The 17,342-nt window shown below is 43.2% G+C and overlaps 1 protein-coding gene across 2 annotated transcripts in view; it reads right to left on the bottom strand.

Moving 5' to 3' along the window:
- Positions 1-17,342, bottom strand: part of GALNS (galactosamine (N-acetyl)-6-sulfatase) — a 33,769-nt gene that overhangs the window by 11,090 nt on the left and 5,337 nt on the right. Inside the window, exons 1-10 of one of the 2 annotated variants that reach the window (XM_063437243.1) lie at positions 16,365-16,667; positions 16,082-16,225; positions 15,825-15,891; positions 15,151-15,278; positions 14,647-14,786; positions 14,381-14,484; positions 10,283-10,419; positions 9,265-9,367; positions 3,003-3,124; positions 2,123-2,240 (exon numbers count right to left, since the gene is read on the bottom strand). In XM_063437243.1, the coding sequence (XP_063293313.1) occupies positions 2,123-2,240; positions 3,003-3,124; positions 9,265-9,367; positions 10,283-10,419; positions 14,381-14,484; positions 14,647-14,786; positions 15,151-15,278; positions 15,825-15,891; positions 16,082-16,092 (930 nt within the window). In that variant the 5' untranslated portion in view covers positions 16,093-16,225; positions 16,365-16,667. Of the gene's footprint in view, positions 1-2,122; positions 2,241-3,002; positions 3,125-9,264; positions 9,368-10,282; positions 10,420-14,380; positions 14,485-14,646; positions 14,787-15,150; positions 15,279-15,824; positions 15,892-16,081; positions 16,226-16,364; positions 16,668-17,342 lie in introns of those variants that run through there. The other variant, XM_063437242.1, reaches the window with a different exon arrangement.

The following is a 17,342-nucleotide window of genomic DNA, read 5'->3' as shown; positions in this document are numbered from 1 at the left end:
GTAGGTGGAGTCCTACTGATTTTACTGTTGTGTCTACTCCTACCGTGTCTTATACCCTTAGTAGTTAGGTCTGTGCAAAGCCTGATAGGAAGTATAGCAGAGAGGAAGGCTGCTGCACAGATAATGGCGATATATAAGTATAAGGCTCTAGATCAAGGAGAACCAATGCAGGAAGATGAGTGTTAAAAGATTCACATCATAAGATAAGTCTGGTCTGGTTCATGGTAACCTGAGGTATATGCAAACCAAGGTTAAGTGATGCCTCAAGTAATTGTGAAATATCAGAGGCATCAAAGGGGGGAATGTGATGTAATTCCAGTAAAATACAAGTTTAGCAGGCTAAGATTGCCACAAGGCATATGTATGTATATGTGTTTGTAGTATCAGTTGGTTAATTACACGTAGCTAAGATACTGTCATCACTGTACTGACCAGGTGCAGGAATGTAAGAACTGGAATTACGCGTCCCTCTCCTTTGTATCAGATGAGCCACGTGGTTAGACCGGATGGATGAGTTTAGACTCTATTCATTAAATAGGTTAAGGGTATGTGTGGGTGTAGTTAATTGTGGGAGGAGCTACAGTGCTATATAAGGAATGTACTCTATGTATTCAGTACTCAGACTTTGCTGTATTTTGGTGACGCTAGTCCCTCTGAGTCCCGATCGGTGATCCAATAAAGAATCTCTTCCTTCCTGAAGAAACCTGTGTCCATCTCTCTGTGCTTGGCTTCCGTCAGTTTCTCCGGTATCACTACAACCTCTCCTACAGACATATCTCACAGTTCCTGGCCAGAGCTACGTTAGATTGACTGCTGTCTGAACAATACTCCAGGAACACAGCAGCTCACACTGGAGGGAGAATTAATAAGAATTCAATATCCTATCTATTAAACTAAATAGCTATAGTCATTACAGCTTTGAAACATTGTATATGTTCTTGAAATAAATACTGGACCTCCAGCTATTAGTACACCACAACTCCCATGGACCTTTTGCCAGCCACTTCCAGCGTTTTGGGCGGAGTGAATTAAAGGGACACTGTAGGCACCCAGACCACTTCAGCTCCCATCACCCTTAACCCTGCAGTGGTAACTATTGCAGTTTTTATAAACAGCAATAATTACCTTTGAGGGTTAACTCCTCCTCTAGTGGCTGTCTACCAGACAGCCAGTAGAGGGACTTCCGGAATTAAAACGGACTTTTGGTCAATTACCTGATGCTGGACGTCCTCCCGTTCTGCATGAGGACCTCCAGCGTCAGATTTTCCCCATATAAAAGCATTGAATAATGTTTTCCTATGGAGAGATCCTAATGCGAGCGCGGCCATTGCGTAGAAGGAGTTGAGCCAGCGCCGAGGGACATCCGCACTGAACCCAGGTAATTGACCGAAGGGGTTATTAACCCCGTCAGTGTCGCGGGAGGGGGCCTTGACAGAGGAAATCTATAGTGCCAGGAAAACTAATTTGTTTTCCTGGCACAATAGTTTCCCTTTAAGTAGTTCAGTGTTGGATTATTATTAGAATAACTCTGTTCTAGAGGGACGTATGGGACAAGTGCACAAAATAAGAAATACAAAAAATGAAGGGAAGAATAGTGTGTGAATGAATTGGACACAATCTTTATGTGATGGGCTTCCTGTGACGGACTGTGAGCTAGCTTTCTCTCTGCTGCAAAGTAAAATGACATAGCTGCTCAAAATGACTGCTGGCTTGCAGGACAGACAGACAGTCAAAGCTCACAAGAGGAGCTCTGGCCATTGAAACTATGAGCGATGATTGGACCTAAAGAGATCTGGAGTAAAACTCTCTAAGAGCAGGTATGGGGTTTAATCAATAAACTGTGATTTATTGAAGAAGCTATTATATGTAAAATGGAAAAATTATCTAAATATCTTATCAATTATAATTCCAGCTCAGCTACCTGAACCGAGAACTTGCAGAAGCAGGTGTTCCCCAAATTCTTCTCCCTGATTATTCCTGCCCTAATGAGCACATATTTTTATATTTTACAAGGCGAAGGTATGATAATATGTTTGTATGTGTTTTTTCTTGTAGGCCCTTTCTGCAGACATGATTTAACAACTGCTGTCCCGGTGACATCTGGGGACACAAATGTACTCACCATGACAGCCAGGTCACACACATTGAGCTGAGGTTCCCCGGGGATCATTGTGTCCCTGTGCTGCTTAACCACAGAGGAAATCCTGATAACAGCATCCTGGTACTCTGCACTCAGAACGCTACAAAACAGGAGGAAGGAGTGTTAAACGACAGCAAGCTCCTCTGCACTGCAAGGGTCAACAATGCATGCACCTGCTCAGGGTATGTGTTTCCTTTGCAGAAGAAGACGGGCCAATACAGCCACCCACATGTCTTAGACTAGAGTCTAGCCAGTCATGGGTCTTGCACTTTATTAACCCATTAAAGGCCAAAGTCACACACCTGGCAGGGAAGACGAGACAACGAGGTACAGGGAGGAGTAAAAGAGCAATGTGCTTTTAATGCAGAAAATACTGTGTTTAGAGAATAGATTGGCTGCTCTGGGAGTAATTTTACTGACTTACGCCCCCCCCCCCCCCCCACCTCATTCTTAAACCTGCCTGCACAGTCCCCCGGGCCTGCGAGCACAGGTGTGCAGAAAGCTCACTTCATTTACTCTAATTGCCCCTTTGGTGATTTGCTGGAGTTTCCGGTACGGGGAGCAGCTGCGTTACAAGACACCAAGGTCACATTCCTGATGCCAGGAAGACCTGTGGGACCCGGGGCCTGGTTGCATGTCACATGTGCCAGGGACAATCCGTGTGCAGAGATCCTCCGTCTCCCCCACCTCCCTCTTTACCTGTCTGGCTTGTATCTGCATCACTGTCACCTTGTATTGCAATGAGCCATCAGTCCCTGCATTCAGGGTAAGGATTGATTAAACTGTCTGTCAGTCACTGTCACTGGTTACAAGCACTCCGTCATGGCTCTGGCATCCAGCGGTGGATTGTGGCTTGACTAACCTTATAGGGTACTTCTCCCCGGGGTCTCTCCCAAGGTGGAACAGGAGGGGGTTGATACTGTGCTCCACTTGATCGTGTGTCGTTACTCCGGTGATATTTTGCCCCGGACAAAAATCAATACCCTGAAACCAAGCACATGAATTAGCTCCCCATCTAATTTATAGATTATATCAGGGCCCCAGCAATCAGCTGCCATTAATAGATCGGGGTCTCTAAGACCATGTTGGCACAAATGTCGCAGTTCTATTTATCAACAACTCATTCACATCACATTTGTCAAATTAAAGGGAACCCATAGTTGTGAAAATAAGTTTAGTTTTTTTTTTTTTTAGCAATATATATGTTGCCTGCTCTTACCGCGACCTCTGTCCACTTCCTTGTGTACAAAAAAATGCTAATTAAATATACTTACTTTGTTTTCAGGGCTGAAAGGCGACATCATGCTGGCTTCTCTTCCTCTTCTCATCCAATCTTTCCTGCAGAGGCGCATTAGGGATGAGAAGTGCATGAGCGGCAAGAGTGGCACGTGCCCAATCAAATGCTTCTCAAAGGGAAGCATCAAACCCACTGTGTACCGATGATTAGCATTTCAAGATGTCACATAACCAAGTCAAACCCAGTAATTGCCCGTGCAGCACCCTCTAGTGGCTGTAAGGAAGACAGCCACTAGGGGTGTATTTAACTCGGTAATGTAAACTTTGCTGTATCTACCACTACAGGGCCACTGCACCCAGACCAGTCCATTGAGAATAAGTGGGCCTTTAACTTTCGATATCTTGTAGAACTGATTAATATTTGCTACTCTGTAAAGTAATAGTATTTTTGTTTAATCAATATTGATGGATTTGTTGTAAGTTGCTGTGATTCCTAAATATTCTACATACAGCAGTCAATCTAACTGTATGGACCACTGGGAGCACCCTGATATTTTTTTTTTTTTTTTTTAATTCTTTATTTTTGTAGTGCATAAGCTGATAACAGGTTGTTGCGAGGTACCCCAAAGGCATTCCTCCAACGCATAAAAGACATTTGAAACATACAGGTACATGCAGCATCAAGCACAATTTTTATATTTAGAGATTTTGCTTTGAGATGCAGAAGTTATAGGCTTAAGAACTTTCAACTTGTAAATATAGAAGAGATAAAAATAACTGTAAATATATAAAACTGACATTACATCCTCTGCGTGTCTGCGCTATATGATATCGGGTTGCATCTTGAGGATCTTTGTTGCGCTACGTGTGTGCCAAAGCGCTTGAATCAAAGCTGGCATGAGCTTAGTGTGTGTGGCTTTAGTAGGGATAAATGTGTAGGGGGGTTAGTTTGGCTTTGGTACGGCTTAGCAAGTTTGCCTACGGAGCCAGAGAAATAATTATAGAGCTTAACAAACAGATAAAACTTTCATAAATTCTATAACTGTCAGTTATGACATGAAGAAACTGTTCGTTCAGACGGTGTCAAGCTGGAGGATCCGCCGACCCCGCCAATGCCCGTCTTGGGACAAATGGAGGAATGTCCTCTACTGCCCGCATGCTTCTGTCCCGTGGAGGTAGGGTTCCCGTCGAGACTCCCAATGCTTGAAGGAAGGCAGGAGCGTCTTGGAGTTGCGAGAGTGGGAACTTCTTGCCGTTTTTCTCTGCCACTAGGTGGTGCGGGCCCCATCTGTACGGGATTTCAGCCTCTCTCAGAAGCTTTGTAGTGGAGCGGAGTGATTGCCTCCAGTGCATGGTAGCTCTTGAAAGGTCCTTGTAAAAGGACAGCTGCGAGCCCTCAAAAGACAGTGAGGGGGATACTCTCGTAGTTTCCAGGACGGCTATCTTGTCAGAGTCCCTTTGAAATTGTAAGAGCACGTCTCTTGGGGCTTCTGGGGGTGCCTTGGCTGCCTTGGGTAAACGGTGGCATCTGTCAGTTGCTGCTTGCTTAACTTGCCTAGGTGGTAGTAATGTGGCCATCATTCGCCGTAAATAGTGAGGCAGTTCCTCTGATGAGATGGATTCGGGTATGCCTCTTATCCGTATATTGCGGGCTTTAGCCCTGTCTTCCAGACTTGCCAAACGCTGGCTCATGTCGCTACATTTCTTTTGTATAGCATGAAGTGCAGCATCTGTGGCTGATTGTGCCAAATGTGTGCCCCCTAGCTCCCCTTCCACTGCCTGGACACGGCCGGTCAGTGTGGCGACATCCTCCCTCACTACTGCTATGTCGGCTTGAAACATGGCCTTAAGGTCCTGCAATAAGGCTTTAATGTCTGCCTTAGTTGAGGGGGCAGCATCCCCAAGTCCCACATACCGTGATTGTGTAGGCAGTGTGGCTGGTAGTGTGGCAGGGAAATCATCCTCCTGTGTGCTCTCAGCTTCCGACGAAGCCGTGGAGTAGGCCGCGGTCGGCGCCATCTTGGGCTGCACGGGGTGTTGCGGCTGCCTGAACAGGCTTCCTATATCTCGGCAACCGGTCCCCGGATCCGCCCGCTGTTTCTTGGAGCGGCGCCCCATTGTCTCCGGACCCTGTGGAGCTCGGCTCGGCGGATTTTGTGCCCAGCGGGTCTGTTTATCCGACGCTCAGGCGGACGGCGGCTCGGAGCTCGCTGAGGATGCGACCGTCTCGCATGGGCGCTGGCTCCGCCCCCCCTGATATTTTTTTTAATGATGTCATCAATAGAGTCTAAAGGAGGGATAAAAAAACCTAATAAATGTTAAACAACATGGTTATGTCAATTACAGCTTTTAAAAAAAAAAATACATAGGGATTAAGGAGAGAGCGCAGGTAACTTGTTTTTCTTTGGTTTTCACTATATGTTGGGGCTGATGTGTATTGTAGTCTTTGCTGCTGCCCAGTAGTGATGGGAGTGAGCGCAGAACCTATCTTTCTGCATCTGTATCAGCTTTGTAAAATAGCATATATTCAAATATACATCTAATCAAAAAATCAATTTTTTCTTGTTTGTCCCCTTCAAGGACCTGTACTCATACAGCAATACCGGACCCAGAGCATGTGCTTTACATTTTCACATCCTCTCAACTTCCGGCTTCAAGAGGCACAGTCACTTCATAGGATATTAATACCACTGTACTTATATTGCTGTGTTTAGTAAATATGTGCTGGCTGTGCCTGTACTGAACCGGATTGGGATGTCACTTGCTAAATCTTTTAGATACATAACAAAAAAACAAAACAAACAAAAAACAGCAACACATGCAATCCAGGTTAACGCAAGTTATAGGTGATTCTCAATGTTTTAGTCAAAAGATGTAAATTCCAGAAAAGTGACAGTTTTGCCTTAATATTAACTGAAAACATAATGCGACTATTAGTTGTGGCTAGAGCATGGGGGGTGGGATGTTTCAACTAAGTTTTAAATATATATTTTATTGGGGGGGGGGGAATGACATTTTTAGGTGCTTATATTTTAAATAATACAAAAATAAAATGGACACTAGATATGTAGGTGCCTATATTCTAAATAATACAAAGAGTTGTAAAGATGATCACAGCTGGAGGAAGGTTACCCCGGGGGATGGCTGGTATTTTACAGATGGGTGCTTGAGAGAAGGACACACAGATCTCCGTATATGCAATGGGCTTGAATCCCATAGACACAGCTTCAGATTCCAAAGCTAGAATTCAGGAGGGACAGGGGGACTGGAGGGGGATGGGGGAGATGCTCGATATTTTCCTTGGCCTGAATGGGAGGGGGCAAATCAGGTCTAAATGAGATTTGCATTTCGGCCCCTGGAGATAAATCGCTTCATTGATTCTGTGTCCGTGCAAAGAGTTATCCAGACAGATCTGAGATTATCCCCTGCAGCATTTTATGCAATGGCCCTAATCAGCTGTGCGGAGTGATGGGCACGCATTCCTGGGGTAGCACAATCTGCGCTGCCCTCTGAGTGAGATGTCAGCCGTGTTCCTCAAATGAATGCACGCCCATGCTTGCAGTGTTTGGGCCATTTATCTGATACAGGGTTTGGTTTTTAACCTCTGCAATGAATTTCAAGATAGTTTGTGTTAGGCAGGTTTAGAATAGTTGGCTTTGATGCAGAGGTGGCACAGATGTTGCTGGACTGCACGTCCCATGATGCTTTACCAGACTTAAGGTTGGCAAGGCATCATGCTAGCTGTAGTTTGACAACAGTTAGAGATCTAACCATCAGCCATCTAAGTACTAATGGACTTTAAGAATCTTGTACAACAGCAAGGTTCTGGCAGACTATCTGTACGGCTGTATTTATATATATATATATATATATATATATATATATATATATATATATATATATATATATATATATATATATATATATATATAGCTGCAAAAGACTGCCGCTCACCGGACTTGTAAAAATCCAAATTTTATTGAAAAAAGGTTAAAAAAGAGACCAACGTTTCAGTCCCCGCTCGGGACTTTCCTCAGGGTAACCCTTTTGTTACCCTGAGGAAAGTCCCGAGCGGGGACTGAAACGTTGGTCTCTTTTTTAACCTTTTTTCAATAAAATTTGGATTTTTACAAGTCCGGTGAGCGGCAGTCTTTTGCAGCAATATTTCTATTGGAGTTCATGCCTGGCACCCGGCGCAGTGGATACATAATTAAGCGTGAGTGCGGGGGATTATCAAATGTGTTATATATATATATATATATATATCGAATAAAAACAAGTCTCGAGGAGGTGATCTTGCATTTATATTTCAATCTGCCTCGCTCGCTGTAACCTATACACAGGGTGGTCTTACAATCAACAAATACAGAGGACAAACACATGGCAACAATTGTGCACGTATATTATACATAGATTTAGGGAATGTTGTATTACGTTATACATTTTATATGATTAGCATTTAGCTTTGATGTACTTTAGAAGTACTAATCCTTATTTTATGAAATAAAGGGATAATGTCCCTCTTAAACATTTGCCCTTAAAGTGTTTTTCCTCTAAATCCATGTATTAGAGAGTATATTTTTAAATGAAAGTGCCTCTGCTACCAGACTAACAGTATATGTCCAAGCTACATGTACAGTTTGTATTCAAAGGATGTCAGGAGACACAGAGCTGGATGTTAACACATTAAAGGACGATCACAGTAAGGGTCACTTGGAGCCCTGGGCTGCCTATTGACAAGCCTGGATTAGCAGGGTGTGAATGTACATTAGATCTTTATACTCATTATCAATATGGAGTACAGTTTGTTTATAGGGAACAGCTGGATTGATTTCTATTTTTGCAAAAACCTCAGATTTCATCATCCGTGCTCTGGATCCTAATCCACAGCTTTGGAGATTGAAAATCCCTTTTTTAGACATTTGGGACTATGATTTATGTGCCAACAAGAAAAGCGAAAATGTCTATACAGAAATATAAATGCTAATATAGGTCTCGAGGTCAACAATAGCATTATGTGTCATGATTTTCATAGTTTGCCTAATTATATTAAAAATAAAATATATACGTTAACATTTTTTATATACCGTAGTACTTTTCTGTAACGGGGGCAATTTTTATAAATCTCTGAAGTATTAGAGTCAGATCTAACCCTGCCAGGAAAATAATGTACATCCCTATGGTGTGTCCAAGTACCACAGTTGGTGCATTAACATACTGAACTCTCTCTCTGCGTACAAGATACAACCTATGCAGCACTAGAGGTAGCCATATTGAATCAATGAAACGGTCATGCCATTTTAGGAAGCACAGATGTGTTCAGTACACTAGATAAAAGGGACACTCCAGAACCCTAAATCACTTTAGCTTGCTAAAAAGTTTTCCCAATTTTGTAAAAACAAGCAGATTTCTATAGAAATTGACACTTTATAAATAAACCCTTGGCTTTCAATAAGACAACTGGTCCGGTTACTTCCTGGTTGTTTGGCTCAGTAGAGCTAAACTCAAGAGGCAGTAATTGCCCAGAGCACCTGCTTTGCAATGACTGCTCATTGAGCTGTATTGGGAAGTCAGTGATTGGACAGAAACAGAAAGTCTGTGTGGGATTGGAAGGGGAGGGCTTGCAAAGGCTGCAAACAAGAAAACTGCAGGTGTTGCAAACTATCTTAAGATTCACCCCATTTAAAAAAATGCATGTATGTTTTATTGGTGGTGTATATACTAAACAGTGATTTTTATTTATTTTGTATTTGGGCAGTGGAGTGTCCCTTTAAGCAATTGGAGAATACAGAGACTACTTTTCATGCAAAAATGCATCCCGAGCCAGAAATCGTTTGCTAGGCAAGATCTACCGCAGCCATATTTCAGCAGAAAAGGTTAGTATTTACCTGTGACAGCTCCTCCCAAGAGTTACTCCATGTCCAGTAATGAGCCTTGTACAGGCCTAGTCTGACGGCCATCAGCTCATTGCCCCGGTAATAGAATATTGGCCTGTGTGAACCGAGATAAACACAGCTGAGGAGACGGGCAGCAACAAACACTGCAGAGCTGCCGACTTCACACACAAATCTTATAACAAACAGAACATATGTATATACAATTCTATACACACAATCCTGGGGATAGCCATAAATAACCTAATAGCGCTAATAATAATACTCTATGTTTTTCTATAGGTAGCACAGCCATTACGTTTTTCATCAAAACTTCTGCAATTTTCACCAGTTTTGCGACTTCTTGGTCCATTTGTGCACCCCCTACCCTTTTCTCTCTCTCTCTACCTTCATTTATCCATCTTTTTCGTGCCTTTGTCAACTCTTGCTCCTTTTTGGATACGAGGGGCCTTTTCTTTCCTTTTTAGCAAATGCCTTAATTTAATTTGCTTTTCTGGTTTGTATGTCCAATACACAGTTTTCACCCCACAATCTAATGGTTTGAGGGGCTTACTCATGATTCTGAGGAATACATAAATTCAATCAAGAGGGCTGCACTTACCTGAACATGCTTACATTATAGGGTGCTGCTGGGGCCAATATATACAACATACAAAATACACAATCCAGCGCACTCGCTTATTACAATCTGTGAGATATGAAAGCATTGTTTAGTGAATAAGTGAGTGCTCTGGATTGTGTATTTTGTAGATTCTGAGGAATACTTCCCCTGCGAGATCCACATTGTATGTGTGTCCACTGACATGTTTGTATTGTCTGCCTTGATCACATTTTGTCTTATTCTGTTAGAATTGTCCTGTATCGCTCTGTCAAAATCTTACAAATAAAGATTGTAAAAACAAAAATTTTACTCAATTTTACTCAGGTCTTCTAGTTAGCCATAATGCCCCCATTGGATGCCTCACTGTATAGAGCAGATGGCAGGAGCAGTCTATAGAACAGTAAGTCTCACCTGTCCATCACCTTGCTCTCCAGAAGGACTGCAGACAGGTCAAGGCCATCAATGGTTCTATCGTCGGGAGGATCCAGTCCTGCCAGGGACAGACTGGTGGTAAACAGATCCATAACGTTGCCCAGCTGGTAGCTGATCTGTAGGGCAGAAACACATTGGCCATGGAGTGTTTACGGGGTATCAAGCAACGGATAGTCATATCAGTAGGACAGCATGTAGGAGGCAGTAAAGAGCTTGCAATCTAGTAAGAGCTCTAAAAACAAATAGTATGCAGCCAAAATGACATACTGTCTGCTGTGTCCTCCTGGAAGGTCATTAGATCCGCTGATATAAACAGATGGGATTTATTAACCCACTATGTGCCCCTTTTATGGTGAATAACTGACCCTATGAAATAAATATTCACATCCAGCCTGCAGAGGGGACTTAAAATACCACTCGACTGGCACATTTGGAAAATTTCAAGAAGGAATAAATATTTCATTAGCTAGGTACTAAGAGTCCTTTGGAGTTCCTCTAACTCTTTAGAAACCGATCAGCCAAATTTGTAACAAGGATTTTTTTAAATTCTTTAATCCGGCACAATTAACAAGGTTGTGCTATTTAACTTTAGGTAAATCTCCGTTCTTCCCCAATTCAGCTATATTCACAGTTTGGATATTTCAGCCTAAATGTAGCAATAATAATTTCAATTCACTACAGGTCGCTGTTTGGTGAATAAAACCCGCGGCGGGTGAGAACACGTCAGGACTGTGAAGACATTAACAGAGTTATTAACTAAAGTCAGATTTAAAAGGGAATTCAAAGTTAATGTCAAAATAGCCAAACTGGAAAAATTCTCTAAGTCAGCTCCGCTTTCAGTTCGGCTAATCTGGCCTGAAATGTAAATTTCACTTTGAATTCTCCCTTTAATAAATAAAGCCTATATGCTTAAACAGTGGAGCCTTGTGAAATAGTAGCGATCTGAAAGGCAGCAGAAGATGCTTTTTGATTTCTCACTTAATAAAGTAAATTATTTAAAAACAACTCAAATTATTTGATCATATAATAGATGGGATCATTAGCTGGTAGATTTTGCCTTTTATCCCTAAAGATCTGAATGGATCTGATCAGAGTCATTAGCCCTTGTATACATTTATTAAATATGAGCAAGTTTAAAATAAATGGGATAAAAAATAAACATTTCCCGACCCCTCTGATCACCTTGGACAGTGATGTAGAGAGTTAGTCTGGCATTCAGAGGACGAGCAGACAGTATAGAGCACGCAGTGTATTCCAGACAGAGGAGGCGCAATCAGTCTGTCCTCACACAAGGCTAGAGATTCGCCACACTGATATCAGCCAGGGACGACAGGCCTGATCTCTGCACTGTATCCACAGGAGGAATACGCTGACATAATGCAAAGCGTGCATGCAGACGGAAGCAGATAACATTTATTCTATAAAACACCTTTTCTTTTTCACTTTACGGAGATGGTTTAGAAAGGAGCCGTCTGTATCGGAAGGAATAAATTATAGCAGACAATCAGATATGGATCCTATCAGTGAGACACAGGCACGCTTGTCTGCCCGGGAGCTCCTTCTGCTTTTTACTTCCACTGTGATACAGGCACAAAGAAACTGGTTCTTATTCTTCACTGCTTAGACCTAGCAGTACATAGCTCACTCACTGCCTGGGACTAGCAGTACATAGCTCACTCACTCACTGCCTGGGACTAGCAGTACATAGCTCACTCACTCACTCACTGCCTGGGACTAGCAGTACATAGCTCACTCACTCACTGTCTGGGACTAGCAGTACTTGGCTTACTCACTCACTGCCTGGGACTAGCAGTACATAGCTCACTCACTCACTGCCTGGGACTAGCGGTACATAGCTCACTCACTCACTGTCTGGGACTAGCAGTACTTGGCTTACTCACTCACTGCCTGGGACTAGCAGTACATAGCTCACTCATTCACTGCCTGGGACTAGCGGTACATAGCTCACTCACTCACTGCCTGGGAGTAGTCGTTATAGCTCACTCACTCACTGCCTGGGAGTAGTCGTTATAGCTCACTCACTCTCTGACTGGGACTAGCAGTACATAGCTCACTCACTCACTGCCTGGGACTAGCAGTACATAGCTCGCTCACTCACTGCCTGGGACTAGCAGTACATTGCTCACTCACTCACTGCCTGGGACTAGCAGTACATTGCTCACTCACTCACTGCCTGGGACTAGCAGTACATAGCCCTCTCACTCACTGCCTTGGACTAGCGGTACATAGCTCACTCACTCTCTGACTGGGACTAGCAGTACATAGCTCACTCATTCGCTGCCTGGGACTAGCAGTACATAGCTCACTCACTCACTGCCTGGGACTAGCAGTACATAGCTCACTCACTCACTGCCTAGGACTAGCGGTACATAGCTCACTCACTCACTGCCTGGGACTAGCAGTACATAGCTCACTCACTGCCTGGGACTAGCAGTACATAGCTCACTCACTGCCTGGGACTAGCAGTACATAGCTCACTCACTGCCTGGGACTAGCAGTACATAGCTCACTCACTCACTCACTGCCTGGGACTAGCAGTACATAGCTCACTCACTCACTGTCTGGGACTAGCAGTACTTGGCTTACTCACTCACTGCCTGGGACTAGCAGTACATAGCTCACTCACTCACTGCCTGGGACTAGCGGTACATAGCTCACTCACTCACTGTCTGGGACTAGCAGTACTTGGCTTACTCACTCACTGCCTGGGACTAGCAGTACATAGCTCACTCATTCACTGCCTGGGACTAGCGGTACATAGCTCACTCACTCACTGCCTGGGAGTAGTCGTTATAGCTCACTCACTCACTGCCTGGGAGTAGTCGTTATAGCTCACTCACTCTCTGACTGGGACTAGCAGTACATAGCTCACTCACTCACTGCCTGGGACTAGCAGTACATAGCTCGCTCACTCACTGCCTGGGACTAGCAGTACATTGCTCACTCACTCACTGCCTGGGACTAGCAGTACATTGCTCACTCACTCACTGCCTGGGACTAGCAGTACATAGCCCTCTCACTCACTGCCTTGGACTAGCGGTACATAGCTCACTCACTCTCTGACTGGGACTAGCAGTACATAGCTCACTCATTCGCTGCCTGGGACTAGCAGTACATAGCTCACTCACTCACTGCCTGGGACTAGCAGTACATAGCTCACTCACTCACTGCCTAGGACTAGCGGTACATAGCTCACTCACTCACTGCCTGGGACTAGCAGTACATAGCTCACTCACTGCCTGGGACTAGCAGTACATAGCTCACTCACTGCCTGGGACTAGCAGTACATTGCTCACTCACTGCCTGGGACTAGCAGTACATTGCTCACTCACTGCCTGGGACTAGCAGTACATAGCTCACTCACTCACTGCCTTGGACTAGCGGTACATAGCTCACTCACTCACTGCCTGGGACTAGCAGTACATAGCTCACTCACTCACTGCCTGGGACTAGCAGTACATAGCTCACTCACTCACTGCCTGGGACTAGCAGTACATAGCTCACTCACTCACTGCCTGGGAGTAGCAGTACATAGCTCACTCACTGCCTGGGACTAGCAGTACATAGCTCACTCACTGCCTGGGACTAGCAGTACATAGCTCACTCACTGCCTGGGACTAGCAGTACATAGCGCACTCACTCTCTGCCTGGGACTAGCCGTACATAGCTCACTCACTCTCTGCCTGGGACTAGCCGTACATAGCTCACTCACTCTCTGCCTGGGACTAGCCGTACATAGCTCACTCACTCTCTGCCTGGGAACAGTATTAAATAGCTCAATCACTTTCTGTATGATAAATGTTACACAAATATATTCTATCCCCAGAAATAGCCAACCAAAAGAGTTCTAAAATACATTTAGCCAAATTGTAGATCCTCAGCTATTGAAAAGCTTTAGCAGACTAGAATTATTTGGTAGTGTTAAGGTCACCCATGTCTTAAAATCAAGAAGAACACATCCTGATTTCCTTGTAATAATTAATAGACTAATATGTATTTATAAATAATCTGTAAGAATAAGAGATAGTGTAGTAGATTTCAAATATTCTCTCTCACCTGACCAGCAGTCACGTGTGTTGGCCACCACGCAATGCCCGGCACCCTCAGGCCACCCTCGAATGTTGTCTGCTTCCCACATAGGAAGGGGCCATTGCTACCACCTGCAGGGGAATCACATGAGAGTGAACTTAAGAAAGAGAGCATGCTGTCTTAGGAGGGAATGGTCTGTCTTACACAGGGATCAAACATATAGGTAATGGTTAGAATTTCTTGGAATTACCATTGACAGGTTTAAATGCGGTTTCTTGTTTTTTTTTGCTCACCTTGGTTTGGGTCAGAGATAAGTGCTGCCCCATTGTCAGATGTGAAGAAGACAAAGGTGTTGTTAGCTATGCCAGTTTGCATTAGCGTCCCAAGGATCTTTCCGATGCTAAAATCAATCTCGCGTACTGCATCTCCGTATCTGGGAAAGCACAGCAAAGAGCTCACTGGGCAATCACACAGTACAATAAATAGAAAAATATCACAGTGCAATCACACCAAGAGATCACAGAGCAATCACAGCACAGTGAATACAAAATATCAAAGTGCACTCACACCAAAAATGAAACCAAGAGATTACAGTAAAATCACAACATACAAGGATAACGAGCCAATTGTGCAATAATTCAATACAATCAAACCAAGAGATCACAGTACGATCAAATATTGCAATGAAATCAAGACATAACAGTAGAATATTGTATCGCTCAGTGTGTTTCACAATCAGAATGCTGAAACACAAGCTTCACTCTAACACTACATGATAAAATATGAAGAACACATACAGTCCTCGGCGGCTGGTTCCCAGGAAGGGTTTGGATGCATAGACAGGAGCATGAGTAGCATCTATAGCCCAGTATAGAAAGAACGGCTGCCGACTATCCCTCTTCCTGCTAATGAAATCAAGCGCTTCCTGTGAATTAAGACATAATGATTATGACATTGAATTTAAAATGACCGTTTATTCTAGAGAACACAAGATAACTATATGCAACATTTATTTTCATGATGGGGGATTTTCAAGCATGTTCATATAGATGTAAAAAACATAACATGGTAATAATATTATAATATTGATCTAGAGGCAAATCTAACTGGCTCTGGAGTTACAAATTAATTCGAGGCAAATTTAGCAGGGGTCACTGGGATTTTATTTTTATTTTTTTTACTTGTAGATGAACAAATATTGGTACATAGAGTGAATAATAATGACATTATATCGGTTTTGGAACTGGATATCTGACACTATAAATAGCACCTGCATTAAGTTATGTAAACATTATTAAAATATAAAATACTGTTGCCCTGGTCTTGAGTCTTGTGGGATAATGATTAATGTCTTGATAAAAATCGAGAAAATATAAAAAAGTGCAGCTAACAAAGATTCCCTCTTTACTTTTACACATCAGACCCCATTTGAACCTTGATTCTTATATTGCAGATTATTTCAATGTTTTACCTGTAAGTAAAACTGAGTGAGATTGGACTCTCCAGTTTTGTGGTTGATAATAAAATCTTCATAGTATCTTAAAAAAAATTAAAAAAGAGATGACATTTGAGTTAGCCTCACATATATACTGTGCTCCAAAACTTTACTCACCAGCAGTAAAATGTTAAGGCCAAAGCATGCCCACATCACCAAGATTTAAAGATCTCAATGTTTGAAACCATCGGTGCCGTGAGAAATTGTTTTGCATCTTAGCGTTGGTACAATACCTGCCAACCATGTCCCAGTCTTTATATAATGGTATATTGGGGATATCTTTGTCATTGTAAGGTCCAAAGTGACAGTTGGGCGATCCAAACCACTCATCGAATCCTCGTTTAAGGGGATGGAACTTGGGTTGGTGGCCCAAATGCCTGGAAAAATAAAAAAAAACAAAAGCAGTTTTACTAACAAACATCCACGAATAATTGTTGAGATGACTGTGGAGTTTGACGGAACCAAGGCACATGCATAAGTGGAATGCCTGAGAATGGGGCAAAGACAGAGGCTGACCTGGTACTTTGTTTTTAGATGACCAAGATCCAAAGGTTGGAGGGCCACAAAATAAAAGCTGCACTTCGAAGGCCTTTGGAGCCTCAGGCTTCTGTCCCACCAGGCAGGTAAGAGCTGTAAAACCTGTCTGCAGAAGCAAAAGCTTAGCTCTCAGGGTTGTCCTAGCAGCTAAGAGATGGAAGAATGCTCTGTGGGTCACACGACAGAGACAAGAAGTAACACAATGACTGAGGGTTGAAAATCCAGAAAAAAATAAAATAAATTAACAGCCACTCATCATCTTTCTTTATGGTCTATGGTGATCTCAATGGCAGTGCTGGGCGCTCAAGATCCAATAAGACTCATTACTTCGTCAAGCACCTGTAGTAGGGTACCCATGTAGGTCTCAGCAGTAACATGAGAGATCAACCTGTGTAAAGAAACACAGCAGAGTAGACCTTAAAGGGTTACCATTATCCCTTTCCGGTGTAATATGCCCTATTGGAGCAGGTCCCCCTCTATGAATTTATAGAGATGTCACTGGGGCCGTGAGTGGTCCAATCACAGGCTTCTCATAGAGCACAGCATTTCTGCAGAAGCATCTCCTTTCCAGTTTTAAGTACCGATAGCCCAAATTGCTGGGACTGATATGACCCTTTGCACCTCTTCGGCATTATCAGTGATGCGCATTGATCAGCCCTCATATCCCAGTTTCAAAGAGTCTTATGTGAATAGTTAAAATGTTTTATAGTAGGATAATTGAACAACGATAAGAGATTTCCTGTACCAAGACAAAGAGCTGCAGGCGCATATGCATGAGTGGGTCTGAAGCAGTTAATTAAGCAGCAGCATAGGTGTAGTGATATTATGCTAATTTTCCTAATTCTTAAGAGATGCAGCTGTGCCTTGATGCTCTCCCTAGTGGACGAGAGCTTAGCAGTCACCTCATTCTGTATCATGTTAACCTCAAAGAAGGAAGTGATTTTAAATGTGTATGGA

This window comes from Pelobates fuscus, chromosome 12 (assembly GCF_036172605.1).
Source record: "Pelobates fuscus isolate aPelFus1 chromosome 12, aPelFus1.pri, whole genome shotgun sequence".
Taxonomy (NCBI): Eukaryota; Metazoa; Chordata; class Amphibia; order Anura; family Pelobatidae; genus Pelobates; species Pelobates fuscus.
Note: the sequence above shows the minus strand (reverse complement) of the source record. Positions and strands in the feature narration are given on the sequence as shown.